Here is a 15,852-nt window from a genome sequence, read left to right as displayed (position 1 = left end):
CAAATGCATTGAGTTATACTTATGTTAACTTTTTGAACTTAAATACAAATACATTGGACATAGAAAAGACAATAGAATTTGAATACTATAGTCATTAAGCTACTAATATGGACTGAAGTAATTAAAGCGGGTCATGTTTGCATGTTTGGAATTGTAACAGCTGTCTCTCTCTCTCTCTCTCTCTCTCTCTCTCTCTCTCTCTCCTTCTCTCTCTCTCTCTCTCTCTCTCTCTCTCTCTCTCTCTCTCTCTCTCTCTGTCCAGTGGTGTATTAGGCTGGTTGTCTAATGGCTTTAAGAGTTCTCTGCCACAGCCTACACCCACAGGCTCCCCCCGACTGAGCCGGTCCAACTCTGGTGAAGTCAAGGTGACGTCAGTCTGTATTAAAACCTACTTTCAATGAGCCAGAGCACTGTTTGGACAGAACATTATCAGGCCAACATTTCCTAAAGCATTTTTTTTTTTTATCGTGTGACGATGTATGTGGTTAACATGTTCTTTATCTTCATCTCCCATCCATCAGTCACCAGAGGAAGGAGAAAGGTACTCAAATGTTTTACTTAAGTAAAAGTATCAATACCGCAATGTAGAAGTACTCTGTTACAAGTAAAAGTCTGGAATTCAAAATTGACTTGAGTAAAAGTACAAAAGTATTGGTATCAAAATGTACTTAAAGTACCAAAAGTAAAAGTACTAAAATGTTTGAAAATAGCAGATCTACAAGCTCACAACGCGTCGCGATGCGACGCGTTGTGAGCTTGTCTATTTTCAAATAGCCTAGGTATATTAATAGGGCTAAAGTGGATAAGGTATGTTTTAAAATGTAATAATTTATACCTGCAAAGTAACTAGTAACTAAAGTTTTCAAATGATTTTAGTGCAGTAAAAGTAAAATATTTGCCTCTGAGATGTAGTGGAGTAGAGGTAAAAGTATTGAATATTGAAAATATTCCAGTAAAGTAAAGTGTGTTTCTCTCTCTCTCTCTCTCTCTCTCTCTCTCTCTCTCAGGAATGGGGTGATCAACTGGGTGGCTCAGAGTCTGACCAAGGTGCTTCCTCAGCCAGACGACAAGTACAGAGAGAAGGTTGAAGAGCCAGAACATACAGAGGTAATGTTTACATGAACATACAGAGGTAATGTTTACATGAACATACAGAGGTAATGTTTAATACATGAACATACAGAGGTAATGTTTACATGAACATACAGAGGTAATGTTTACATGAACATACAGAGGTAATGTTTACATGAACATACAGAGGTAATGTTTACATGAACATACAGTTGAGAAAGCATGCACATCTAATCAATGCAATTCCAGGTGCTGGCCAGAAGAAATCCTTTAAAATAGGCAAATAGAGACCACACACACACACGCACGCACGCACGCACGCACGCACGCACGCACGCACGCACGCACGCACGCACGCACGCACGCACACAGACTCCCAGAACATCTTTTAATGGGTTAACATCAGTGGTGGACAAAGTACTCCCCAGCCGCAGTACTTGAGTTAAAGTATTGATACTCCTGATCAATGTATTACTCAACTAAACGTGAAAGTTGAGTACTGGAGTACTTGCTTCATTCAATTATTCAAAACGTTCTGAAATTCAAATTGATTTTCTGTGTAAAAATAAATAAACTGCCAATCTACAAGGTCATGTGAACAAAATGTTCATCTTTTCTAAAGCAGTATACCATGAACAGCACTTATGAAATAGTTAGTAATGGCAAGGTTTAGAATGATAACCTATAAACTGTTTACCAAGTGTTTGTGAATGAATACTGTCCTCTTTCTCTTTCTTCAGGTCTATGAAGTCAGTACAATGGCAGGTATGTAATTTAAAAAGAAATATCTGCGCCCACAGGAAATGTGGGGAAAACACTTTTCTTTTACCTCTTTACCAAGTTACTGATTGATTGTTTGATTGATTGATTGATTGATTGATTGATTGATTTGTCTGTCAGATTATGATCCCCTCCCACACATCCCAGTGATTGACATGGTATCAGACGATGAGGAAGACACACAGAGCATCAGCTCACAGCTCCCTTCACAGTAAGAAAAACACACACACACACACACACACACACACACACACACACACGCCCACGCCCACGCGCACACACACACACACACACACACACACCCACACCCACACGCACACGCACACGCACACGCACACGCACACACACACACACACACACACACACACACACACACACACACACACACACAGACTCAACTATACTAGCCTTTTTTTCTATTCACTTAAGTATATGCAGTGAGAGATTTCATTTCATTTCAAACCTTATTTATTCTTGAAAGATATTGAGGTTGCTCATTTACAGTGTCGTTCAGATACATCACAGTATAATTTCATTTTCATTTTCTCATCAATAGTCAGATCAAAAAACAAGACAGAACAGATACAAAATAAAACAACTTTTCCCTATCGTGTGATACAACACAATTTAAAAGCAGTTGCAGACCCTTGTGGGTAGACCTGCAGTCAAGGTTTTAAATTGTCCGTATGTTATGGGAGAACAGATCTTAAATAATAATCTTAATTAAGCTGTAGGTCATTCCAGGTGGTTGGGGCACTAAAACAAAAGGCTGTTTTCCTCAGTTCAGTCTTTACTTTGAGGACCTTTAGCGTGAGCCAATCACTGGAGCGTTTCCTGTGTGTTACAGGGTTCCAATCCAGCAGGGATTTAATATACAGTACAATGGTAAAGTCCCATCAATTGCCTTAAAAATGAACAGGTACAGTGTCGGTCAAAGAAGGCCAACCCACTCTATCAAACAGGATGCAGTGATGAGTCCTTTAATGTTCACCAGATATAAAGCACAGAGCAGAATGATATCTGTATCTATCCAAGGACTTGAGGACAGAAGGAGCAGCATTTCCATAAATGAGATATAAAGTACATATATTTGACATGTAGCTGCAGATGAACTAACAGCAGAACCTCCTCATAGACAGGTGGTGAACTGGTTCAAAGCGGCCATACCTCAGCCGGTTTACCTGCCTCCTGGTGCCGTACCCTTAGAAGCATCGCCACGGCCCAGCCGCTCCTGCAATTCTCTTGACAAAGGTACGCTCACGCACCGTGACGCACGCATGTTTAACTCATTAAGACCTGGAACGTATCTGTGTCACTTTAGATTTCTTTGGCTATTCAAAAATAGCAGATATACAAGCTCATAGCGTGACACCGAGTGCCACACTACGAGCTTGTAGATCTGCTATTTTCCCCCCCGATTAAAAAAAAAAAACTGTTTTAGAAAACATTTTTAAGAATCGCCTCAGGTCTTAATGGATTAATACTGTATATGTTACGCATGCATGCACATTGTCAGTGAATGATTGAAGTGACTTTCTTCATGTGTTCTCCATGCAGTCGTGTCTCCTCCTCCTCAGTCTCTGAGTGGAATCTCTCTGGACACAGACGACAAAGCTTCAGGGTACGTTAGCTTTGAACCTTCTCATTTGACGTATACATGTATATTATATTTTTTTATTGCACTGTAATTTTTTTTAATTGTACTGTGCAGTGGCTAATGGGGATCTAAAATAAACAATAAAAATAAACAATAAGCAATTTGTTGTTACACTTTTTGATTGATACATTTCATTTGGTTGAACGAACGGCAGGCAGACATTATCATTAAAATGTTGGGTCTGGGGACCAAGGGGTCCTTGAAGGGTTCCCAGCTAAATGACTGATAGTTAAGAACCAAACGGACCCTTGTAACTGTATAAAGTGTACAAATGGAACCATGGTGTGTGTTTGGCCATGCTATATGCTCCAAATAGTACTGTCATTACCCCCCCCCAAACATCACCACTTTGGATGGAGTAACCATCGAATGGGTGGCGCTTTACAAGTACCTTGGGATTTGGTTGGATAACAAGCTAAACTTCAATCACCACATTGATGCCTTGGCTAAGAAGTTAGTTTTTCTTCTGCCTCACAGAAAAGGCTGGTCACATGGCCTTTTCATGTCGCAACTTGATTATGGCGATGTTGTGTACCGATTGGCCTGTTCCTCAACATTGGGCAGGCTTGATCCCCTTTTTCATGCTGCATTGAGGTTTATTACCAGCTCTACCTACAGGACACACCATTGTATTCTGTACTCCTTAGTAGGGTGGTCCTCCTTAGCATCTGGCAGGTTGCTGCATTGGTACACTTTTATCTATAAAGCCATTCTTGGTAAACTCCCTTCTTATATTTGTTCAAAATTTGAACTAGTCCAAAATTCGCTTAACCTCAGATCAAATGCTACGTCGTACCCAATACCAAATCTGAGGCAGGGGAAAAAAAGCCTTGCATTTTTTGGGCCCTGGTCGTGGAATGATCTACACACTCTCCAGCCATTGCTCCTGCTTTGATGAGTAGCAAACACTGTGATCTTAGTTTATATTAGCTTAGTAGTTTCATGATATATTGTTCTTATTAGTTTTTTATTATTCTGTTAATGGTTAGCTATTTAGATTCTCCCTGGTAGTAGGTTCTTGGTATTACGGATGTCATATGTTTGTCTTTGTCATGTCCTGTATTTCTTGTTACTGGCAGAGCTGTGTAACATTTATTTGCCTCTTCTCTTGGCCAGTGCACACTGGTAAAAGAGACTATGGTCTCAATGTGATTTTACTGGTTAAATAAAGGTTAAATAAAAACATTAAAACAAATTGTGTGTGTTCCTTGTAGCATGGTGGGATGGTTCGTGTCGGGAATGGGACTCCGGATGCCTCAGCTCGTCATCAAACCCAAGGATGAGCCTTCGGTGAGTTTTAAGAGCAGCTTTCTCTTAGAACTGGTTCAGAACAACACAGCGAATAGCGATTAAAGACAACGTACAAGCTCACAACCAGTGGTGGGAAAAGTACTCAAATGTTTTACTTAAGTAAAAGTATCAATACTGCAATGTGGAAATACTCTTGTTACAAGTAAAAGTCTGGAATTCAAAATGTACTTGAGTAAAAGTACAGAAGTGTTGGCATCAAAATGTACTTAAAGTACCAAAAGTAAAAGTAGTCATTATGCAGAATGTCTCATTTCAAGTTTTCAAATGTATGAAAATCCTTTGAAAATAGCAGAAATGTATATAGGGCTGAAGTGGCTAATGTATGTTTTTTTTGTAATAATAATCAAAATCTACAAAGTAACTAGTAACTAAAGTTTTCAAATAATTGTAGTGGACTAAAAGTACCATATTTGCCTCTGAGATGTAGTGGAGTAGAAAGTAAAAGTATTGGAAATTGGAAATACTCAAGTAAAGTAAAAAATACCTCAAAATAGTACTTAAGTACAGTACTTGAGTACATGTACTTTGTTACTTTCCAGCACTGCTCACAACACTTCACATTGTGACCCTGTGCATATGCTTATGCATTCATTTAATAGAATTCAAGGTTCAAGTTTTCTGCCCGTCAGTGACGGCAACACACATAAAGATGCATCAGTTTGTGTTTGTATTGATAGAACGTTTTGCTCATGCTGCTGTATTTCTACTTTCAGACGGCTGCCAAAGTTCTACAGAAAGGTACGTTTAAAGTGGTGTCCACTTGATTGAATTCATTCTTGTCTTTATTCTTGAGGTCTTACCTCTTACAGAAGTCCTACTTTTTACACACACAGCACATTATTGCTAAAAACTACAATCCAGGGCTTAGAATTGGACACCATAGAGTACAGAAGTCCTGACGTCACTCGTTCATCCCCTGGTTCGTAAGGTAATGTCTCTATGGAGAATAACATTGGGTCATCTTAGAATCGTCTCATATAAGAATTGTGGTCCAAAAATAAACAAACTGTCTCGGCGATATTATCAGGGAGGAGGTTCTGTATCGTCTATGATAGTCAGTCACTTATATTTGATACAGTCTGTTTCTGGCGAAAATTTAACTAATTCGGCGGAAGTAACATTATCGTTTTCTCACCGTCAGTTGATGCTTCATATCCATAAGAGTCAAACCACCGGGATATTTGTTTATTTTTGGAACACAGTTTTTATTTGACGCGATATTAAACACGTCTATGGGGATTCAGAACAGGGCTGGAAAACCACGAACCAGGTAGACAAACCTAGGATGTGTAAATGACGTCAGACTCTTCGGTGCTCTGTAAGGTGCTCTATAGACGGGTTTCCGAGCGACGTCATCACAGAACAGAATGCGCAATCTGCGCATGCCTGGGGGTAAGGCGCGTTCGAAAATACAGCCCTGAGCGGCAGTGAGCGCACTGGCCAATACAAACTAATAGGCGAGTGTGCTCCGGTGCGTAATTTCCAAACGCACCCATAGGCTTCCCCCCGCAGCTGCGCGGTCATATTCCTCTCATGTTTACTAACAGGAAACCCGTCTATAAGGTTACTGGCGTCTTGACTGTAGTTCGGACATCGTTGCAATTACCTCTCTCCATCAGGAGAGGGAGACAACGGACATAAAACATAATGGAAAGTTCTGTAGTTATAGATCAGTGGTTTTCGACCTTTTTCGCGTTAAGGACCCCCAAATTGACACATTAGCCCACAGACCCCCCCATTTGAAAAGATATGCCAGGGACTCAACCATTTTGATTTCTTGGGGGTCCAAATGTACACTGTATCGTCATCGTTAGTGTTCATTTAACCTTGAGAGTGTACAAATTGTACCAGATAGACCCATTTGTACACTCTCAGAGTTACAGACACGTAAGGGTCAATTTGGTTCCTAACTATTCATTTGGCTGGGGACCCCCTGGAACCCCCTCAAGGATCACTGGTGGTCCCCGGACCACTGGTTGAGAACCACTGTTATAGATGATAACCTGGAGGACCTCTACAATAGCTGCCACTGCACCAATAATACATTTTAAAAAAAAGTTAAATCTGAGCGTGTAAATGGACTCACAAGGGTGAGTAGTAATGTCACACTTCACAGTTCAACTCAGGAGTTTATATCATAAAAGAATTATGAGACAGTAACAAAAACTAAAAATGTAAATATGGGGAGAGATCTGTATGTCATTGTCAACCTACACAAGGTCTATTACAGTGATTCTCAAATATTTTCATGTTAACACATTGGGTGCCAGCATTTTTTCATAACAACTTACTGTGGGTGCCAGAAGTCTCCCCATTGACTGCGCTTTGCTGTTTAAAGCTCTAGACTCCACGACGAGCAAATCCATGTAAAAAAAAGCATCCATTCATGTAGCGCGATGACCCTGGCTACATCCTGGAACCATAACATTTCACTCGCGAGTTACAACGGGGACGGATCGCGCATGACCGGTTTTCCCCACAGGAAACAGATTCGGAGATATAGGCGTTTTAAAGAAGGAAATAGACAGGAAGCGGATGGGAGCCATGTTTTTGTTTCCGGTGATCTATCTGGCCCTTCCTTCTCAGGAATCACAATGGGTACTCCCAGAGCTGCTCTAGCCCCTCCCGTGTGGAGAAAAACAAAAAGACACCAAAACCGTACCGGTACGGTTATGGCACTCCGCGTAACTTTTTGCACCTTTTGCAAAACAGTATATATACGGTTTTGGCACCCCATGTGTTAAGAACCCCCAAATTCATACCGTGTATGAATTTGGGTACATGGCCGGGGACCCCCATCTGAAATGATTTTTGGTAGGGACCGCCATAAGAGAACATTTGTAAAGATTTGTCAACTTTTACGATTAGCTGAAAAATGTAATGGGCTTAAAGGAGAACTTCACCCATTTTTAACCGAATCTTCATATAACTGGTCCTCACTAATGCTCATTATAATGACGCACCATTTTTGTCCACTCACTCTGTGTCTCAGAGGAGGGCTGTGGACAGCGGTGGTATAAAAAATTACTCAAATGTTTTACTTAAGTAAAAGTAACAATACCGCAATGCAGAAGTACTCCGTTACAAGTAAAAGTCCCGAATTCAAAATTTGCAACGCATTGTGAGCTTGTAGATCTTCTATTTTCAAATAGCCAAAATATATATAGGGCTGAAGTGGTTAATGTATGTTTTGTAATAAAGAGTTGACAGTTACCACTGAATACCTCATCATTGGCCATTTCAAACTAGTTTATTTTGTTGGCGTCTATTTCAGTATGGCTTACAGGGACTTTCCGGGAAGAGAAAGGCTGTAGTTTCCATTAGCTTGGATTCCCCATCGATGATGTCATTGGTAGGCAGGTTTCTGAACTGTCGACAGAAATGGTGCCATCTCATAATGAGCATTAGTTAATTATATGAAGATACAGTAATGTTGAAAACAGTGGTGGAAAGTAACTAAGTACATTTACTTAAGTACTGTGCTTAAGTACAATTTTGAGGTTTTTTTTTTTACTTTACTTGAGTATTTCCAATTTCCAATACTTTTACTTCTACTCCTCTACAGTACATCTCAGAGGCAAATATTGTACTTTTACTCCACCATTATTTGAAACCTTTAGTTACTTTGCAGATATAAATTATTACATTCTAAAACGTACATTAACCACTTTAGCCCTATTTTATACCTAGGCTATTTGAAACTAGCCGATCTACAAGCTCACAGCTCAGTACAACAAAAAAAAATGTAGTACTTTTTCCAGTACGAGACGTTCAAGCACGATATGCTTTTTATTTTTCATTTTATTGAATGAATGTTTTTTTTCCTCCTAGTTTCTGAAGAGGCAGTTTGAGTCACAGATACACAGAGCCTTAATGCTTGATTTATACTTTACACGTCATGTGAAACATTTTCAGAAAGAATTTGGCCCAAACTTCCACACGAAATCCACACGAGGCGTTAACTCAGTCCTCTTCTCCTTCTGTTTCAGGGGGGACGGCGCTGAGAGCCCCTTGAACAGCAGGAGGAGACGGCTGGGCCACGCTCTGACATACACACACATATACACACACACACACACACACACACACACACACACACACACACACACACACACACACACACACACACACACACACACACACACACACACACACACACACACACACTGATTGATTGATTGATTGATTGATTGATTGATTGGTTGATTGATTGATTGATTGATTGATTGATTGATTGATTGATTGATTGATTGATTGATTGATTGATTGATTTCATAGATGTCGGTGCCATCACATTATCACTTCCCTACATACAATCAAGTATCATCACTGAGGATAAAAACACAATAAAGCCCAAGGGCTCGTTTCCATTGTGGTCCTCTGTACATAAGAACACAACATAAAAACAATAACGCAAAAGTACAACAATAAGTATAAAGTTTAAACTATATGAGAGATGTAACACGCACGCACACATATACACACCACTAAAGCAACGCCCAATGGTGTATAAATTAGGTCTTAATAGATCAGTGGTTCTCAAAGTAGGGTCTGGGGATCCCCAGGGGTCCCTGAGGGCGTTCCAGGGGGTCCCCAGCAAAATGAGGAACAGGTTAACCACTATTTATTTGTGTTGGTACAGTACAACATTTGTGAGACTTTCTGAATAATTTTGGGGGAAAAAAAGAAAATCCTCTATTATGGGGGGTCCTTGGAACAAATAATTTTCAAATGGGGGGTCCGCAGCCAAATACATCCTTCATATGAAAACGTTTGAGAACCACTGCCTAGAAGACTGTAAATCAGTGAATACCTCACCGTACTGTATGTATGAATGTATTACTGTACATAGATACGCACACAGATGAAGGTGTGGAGGTATAAGAGTTCAGTGTGATATATCTTGCTTGGTTTGATGAGTTCTACTTTACATGTGTTGATCATGAATTAAATACAGAAATGTAATAACACTTATTCTTAAACTACAGGAAATAATGAGTTTCATTGTGAAGGGATTGCTTAGATGATATAATGGAATAATAAATGTATTATTCATTTTCATAAGATGGACGAAAAACAAAACCCATACGACCCAAAAGGCCATACATACAATTGCATCCAAGTGTAATGGAAATAATCGGGCAGCTATGTTTGTTTTATATGTTCGTTCTTTAAAATCAGTCAAGCATAAACCAGATATTTATTTTTGATGATTGTGTTTAAAAACATGCTATATGGAGTTAGTTTACTGCCAAAACTTTGCAAACAAATAACGCCTGTTTTGCAAAATAAAAACTATATTCACAAACAAACGTGTTGTGTTTTGCAAATGAAATACATATCCACAAACAAATGCATTGTGATTTTAACACCCCAAATATTCCAATCAGAATCTAGACACACATTGCCCATAGTTGTGTTTGGAGAAAATGAGTCTTTGTTGTACCATATCGTATGGTTTTAGATGACACTGTTTTATTGCTACATTGAAACAAGTTTAATTTTAATTTATTCGTTTATTTGGACGGGACAATATGTGTTAGTGAACAATGCACTGCAAATACATAGGATTTAGCAAGAGATGCTAATTTTCATCCAAAACAGAGCATACAGTTGTACATCATTACAAACAACACCATGAATAATACAAAATAATTACAAAACACGGTTACAAGCCAAAAAAGGATCTAAAGTTAATCCTAGACCATGCAGTGTTATTATACATGGTTGCATCATGATTGGCGCTCTAGTAAACAATTTATTACACAAAGTTTAAAAGCAGTGGAAGTTGGACAGTCTGGAACGGTAGCTGGTAGACTGTTCCTCAACCAACTTCCCTGCAATGACAGCGCATTCTGTCCGAAAGTGTCCCCTCTAGAGGTCTAGACTAGCCACTAGCAGTAGTACTTTCCACTACGTCAATTCAATTATAAGATAAGACAACCTTTGACTTGAACTGTGGCCTAGGCTTTGTGAAGCAGCGAAATGTTGTGGGCTTGTAGAATTGCTATTTCTGGTGCGTGGTTTCAATATGGTTGTTTACCGGACATTTCATTTGATTGTGTTTGGAAAAACTTGCATTGAAGCATGTTTGGAATAACAAAGGCTGAACATGATGATATGATAACACATTGTATAGGATTATTACAGCACAAATGAACATTAACAATGAAAATGTACCGGGCCTACTTATGTAATTCCTACACTGTGCCAGCAGTCTGCTTTCCCACCCAGCCTCCACAATGGTGGGGTATTTGCTAGGGTTTACATGACCAACCAAAGTTCAATATACAGTATATAGGGCTGGGGAATATACTGTATACGACATTCTCATATCAAGATATTGCATGTGATATGAGAGATATCGTCTGGGATGTTGGATATCATGATAGGGCAAAAGTGTTGTCTTTCCCTTGTTTTAAAAAGTGTCAAAACCAGCAAAAAAATTGCTGATCTACAAACTTATTTTCAAAAATTACGTTTTTGGACAATTTTTGAAAAACTTTAAAGTAAACTGATGTAGTCACAACACATATCGAGGCATTTGGCCAAACATATCGTGATATTTGATGTTGTCCATATCCCCCGCTGCCCAATATATAACTTTGGATAACTATGTGGGTAACATAGCTATTTTCTCATGCCATCAACAAACCCAGACAAAGATCTCTAACCATCTTCTTGCAGCTTCAGCAGACATGGTACTAGAAGACGTCGACTCAGACAACGAAGGACCGCTCAAACAAGAGGCGTCACGCGCACACCCGGTCCAATCGGACGGGTGCTCCGTGCAGTCCGTTAAGTTGGTGGAGCTGGTGGTGGAAGAGGCAGCGGAGACGATGGCGCCAGCGGACTCCATGCAGAGCGATGAAGAAACCACCAGAGCCTCTCTGGACGCCGGGACTCAAACGGGCCGCTGGACGCCGTTCATCGACAGCATCAAGAGGGAAGCCGAGGGGGTCGCCATGGCAACCATGGAATCACGGTGAGAGTGATGCTCTATAGCAAGGCTTCCTAAACCCCTTTCTTACATTTGACAATTTGGTTTTAAAATGGTCTTAAACGTTAAAAATTGTAACTTAACTGTATGTTGCTGGTTTGTTTACTGTGGTGAGAAAAACAATGTTGCACATTAAGCTAATCATCAGGGGACCCCCCAAAATGATTTGTGGACCCCCAGTTTGGGAACCACGGCTCTATAGTACGGCGATTCCCCAAAACCTGTGGACCGGAGGGCCCACTGGTGGGCCGTGAGGGTATTGCAGATGGGCAAAATGATAACATAACATTCATATTAACTCTTTTCCTGCCATTGACGAGATTTCTCGTTTTTCTCCGCATGGCTCAGCCAGCCGTCGACGAGATTGACGAGATTTTTTTTTTTTTTTTGCTTTTTACATTTTTTTTTTATCACAAAGGAAGCAGGAGATAACGCGATGCAAAGATTTTCTGCTCCATTCACTTCAATGTTAAAAAATAAACGGAGACAAAATTCACATTTTACCTATTTTTGCAATGTTATTCTATGGCAGGGAAGGGATTGTGTATATACTCTGGCAGTTAAAGAGTTAATGTGACCCCAAATAACGCCCCTGATGGTCAGCATGTTAGTAAACAGGTTGTCCTCTCTGTGTAGTCTGCTGGAGGAGCGTGTGGAGATGGCCCGCATGGCGGAGGACGTGGCGCGGCACGCGGCAGAGATGGCCATCAGACAGATGACAGACGGAGGCTCCATCAAGCTCTCTGTGGGCAGCCAGGAGCTCCTGGAAGAGGAGGAGGAGCCTGAAGAAGAGCCTGATGCAGAGTAAAACACTCATTTACCTACTGTATACTCTCTGGTACAATGGTGTGGCTTCTCAACGAGAACTAATCCTGTTGACAGTGGCGTGCACAGACATTTTGAGGGGCAGGTGCTCAAGTAAATTGTAAAAAAATCTTCGTCGACTACATTTCTTCACTGATGAAAACTAAATAAAAGCTAAATATGAACTAAGCTATGATGACTAAAACTAAGACTAAATATACTGATAATTTCTTCAATAAATACAAACTAGGCTAAAATGTTAGGGAGGGACTACTGTATAGTGAGTGAAAATGAACTAAGACAAGTCATTTCATGTTTGGTTGCGCTTGGGTGTCGCGCTCTGAATATAGCCGATCTACAAGCTCACAACGTGTCGCAGCGAGACGCGTTGTAAGCTTGTAGATCGGCTATTTTCAGCATGCAACCAAGTGTAAAATCAGCCATCACAGTCCGCCAAAATACATTTTAGTCGACTAAATCAACTCTAGATTTAGTCGTATGACTAGTCTTATGATATTTAGTCGACGAAAACATTTCAGATGACTAAAATATGACTGAAACTAAATGAAATGTTATTCAAAAGACTATGACTAAAACTAAAATCAAAATGTGCTGTCAAAATGAACACTGGTGTGTCTAACAGAATGCTGTGTGTGTGTGTGTGTGTGTGTGTGTGTGTGTGTGTGTGTGTGTGTGTGTGTGTGTGTGTGTGTGTGTGTGTGTGTGTGTGTGTGTGTGTGTGTGTGTGTGTGTGTGTGTGTGTGTGTGTGTGTGTGTGTGTGTGTGTGTGTGTGTGTGTGTGCAGGTTGCAGGAGATACCACAGGAAGAGTTGAGTGAAGCAGAATCCAGGCACAGTAAAACGTCAGAGTAAGAACATAAAGCATGCTGCTCTTCTTTTCTATTCATTCTATCTTTATATTTATATGTTTTATATGTATGCATTAGTGAGGAGTGATCAATGCCAATGGTTCTCAAAGTGGGGTCCAGGGGACCCTCAGGTTTTTCTTGAGTTGGTTCCAAATGGATCCTTACAAGTCTGTGGTTATGGGTCCATTTGGTTCGCTTTGTACACTCTCAGAATTTGGGGGTCCTAGAAATTAAAACATTTGAGAACTACTGATCAATGCAGATCGATCCATTAGTCACCTCAATGGCTGCTGACATTTAAAGGAGGAGTTCACCCAAAAAATGACTTATTTTCTATCATTTGCACACCCTATGAAGCCTTGAATCCATGGATTATTTTTTGTTTTTGTGGCATTCCTAAAATAATAATTTGATTTCCGTCTCCTACCGGCTAATGTATCCGGTAGGAGACACAAAGTAGATTATTTGTGTCTCCTACCGGAAATACACACGGTCATCAAATTATTGTTTTATTTAGGAATGCCACAAAAACAAAAATAAATCCATGAAATCAAGGCATCATGGGGTGTGTAATTGATAGAAAATAAGTCATTTTTGGGTGAACTCCTCCTTTAAAGCCTTCCAAACAAATAATCCACTCGCTGTACGCTGTGTTGAGTTGGAAATGCATGACGACAATTTGATCGAACGTTCAAGGTGATGTTGTTACGTCGCGTGTACAGGTATACATAAGGGTGTGTGTGTGTGTGTGTGTGTGTGTGTGTGTGTGTGTGTGTGTGTGTGTGTGTGTGTGTGAGAGAGGGGGGAGAGGGGGGAGAGATGGAGGGACAGGAGAGAGAGGTAGAGTGTGTGATAGAGTTTTTCCAGCTCTCTGATCACCTGTCTTGAGAACATAATATTCATCTTGTAGCTGACGGCCTGTCGTGTGTGTGTCGTCGTCCCCCCCCCTCCCCCCTTCCCGCTCCCACGGGGGCTCGTTATGTGATCCGCTGCACGGCATCTCAAGCATCCTTTTTACCACCATAGCAACCACATCGCTTCCCTTGGCAACGGGCGATCCCCTCTCAACGGTTTCCCCTGGTAACCGAAAGCACGCCTCCCCGGTTTGTTTCTGTTGAAGGTGCAGGGGAAAGCGATGGCACACGTCCTCTGTGTTGTCAAAGTGACATACGACAAAAAAAAAAGATTGTTGAATTTGCGCGTCGCATTTCTCGAGTTCCTCTCGTGCAGCCGTTTGTAGCCGTTTACCAGGATGCTCTGCAGGGCCAGGCCTACCTAATGCAGTCGCTATCGACCTGTGAAAGTGAGTAGTTATTTGTGCGTTTTGGGTTTGAGTAGATACTGTGGATCCGTTATATCAGGCAGAAGGTTTCTGTTGGGAAAAAAAACTGTTATTATATTATCATGTTTTATGTTCGTTTTTACAATTTGCTGGATGAGAGTATATCTTCTCTGTTAGACTACAGGTGGATGAGAGTATATCTTCTCTGTTAGACTACAGGTGGATGAGAGTATATCTTCTCTGTTAGACTACAGGTGGATGAGAGTATATCTACTCTGTTAGACTACAGGTGGATGAGAGTATATCTACTCTGTTAGACTACAGGTGGATGAGAGTATATCTTCTCTGTTAGACTACAGGTGGATGAGAGTATATCTTCTCTGTTAGACTACAGGTGGATGAGAGTATATCTACTCTGTTAGACTACAGGTGGATGAGAGTATATCTTCTCTGTTAGACTACAGGTGGATGAGAGTATATCTTCTCTGTTAGACTACAGGTGGATGAGAGTATATTTACTCTGTTAGACTACAGGTGGATGAGAGTATATCTTCTCTGTTAGGCTACAGGTGGATGAGAGTATATCTACTCTGTTAGGCTACAGGTGGATGAGAGTATATCTACTCTCTTAGGCTACAGGTGGCAAACCTGCTGCTGTGTGCAGATTACACACCTTCTGCAATTAGCATGGTGTCGACTAAGTGGTTAACCCATTCAATACGGGCATGCATCTCTGTCATTTTAGATTTCTTTGGCTATTAAAAAATAGCTACGATTTTAGAAAAAAAACGTATATATATTAGTCAGGGATTAGCAGAATATTTTCCAATCTTGGAATAAATTCCTTACCAAAAAGAATCTTCACCAATGTGTTTGTAAAGGTGTCTAGTAACACATCTCATAAAGACTGAAATGCAGTTTCCCTAGGAGAATTTTTGACAGCTCCTTAAAGTTGGGCTACCCACCATAACCTTGGTTAAAAAAAAATCCAAATTTAATTCTGTTTTAAGTAGCATGTGAGGTGTCAAACTAGGGTGTTTTTATGATTCTGAATCCATTGCAATCATTTGTTTTGCACC

The 15,852-nt window shown here is 40.4% G+C and overlaps 1 protein-coding gene across 1 annotated transcript in view; it reads left to right on the top strand.

The window, feature by feature from the left end:
• Positions 1 to 15,852, top strand: part of LOC311047942 (uncharacterized protein) — a gene marked incomplete at both ends in the record, with an annotated part of 44,876 nt that overhangs the window by 2,242 nt on the left and 26,782 nt on the right. Inside the window, 10 exons of the mRNA XM_084060892.1 lie at positions 263 to 365; positions 522 to 541; positions 1,008 to 1,107; positions 1,812 to 1,836; positions 2,953 to 3,102; positions 3,409 to 3,472; positions 4,723 to 4,798; positions 5,533 to 5,557; positions 11,507 to 11,804; positions 12,456 to 12,623. Coding sequence (XP_083917018.1) covers positions 263 to 365; positions 522 to 541; positions 1,008 to 1,107; positions 1,812 to 1,836; positions 2,953 to 3,102; positions 3,409 to 3,472; positions 4,723 to 4,798; positions 5,533 to 5,557; positions 11,507 to 11,804; positions 12,456 to 12,623 — 1,029 coding nt within the window. The remainder of the gene's footprint in view (positions 1 to 262; positions 366 to 521; positions 542 to 1,007; positions 1,108 to 1,811; positions 1,837 to 2,952; positions 3,103 to 3,408; positions 3,473 to 4,722; positions 4,799 to 5,532; positions 5,558 to 11,506; positions 11,805 to 12,455; positions 12,624 to 15,852) is intronic.

This window comes from Gymnoscopelus microlampas (assembly GCF_963454915.1).
Source record: "Gymnoscopelus microlampas genome assembly, chromosome: 6".
NCBI lineage: Eukaryota > Metazoa > Chordata > Actinopteri > Myctophiformes > Myctophidae > Gymnoscopelus > Gymnoscopelus microlampas.
Note: the sequence above shows the minus strand (reverse complement) of the source record. Positions and strands in the feature narration are given on the sequence as shown.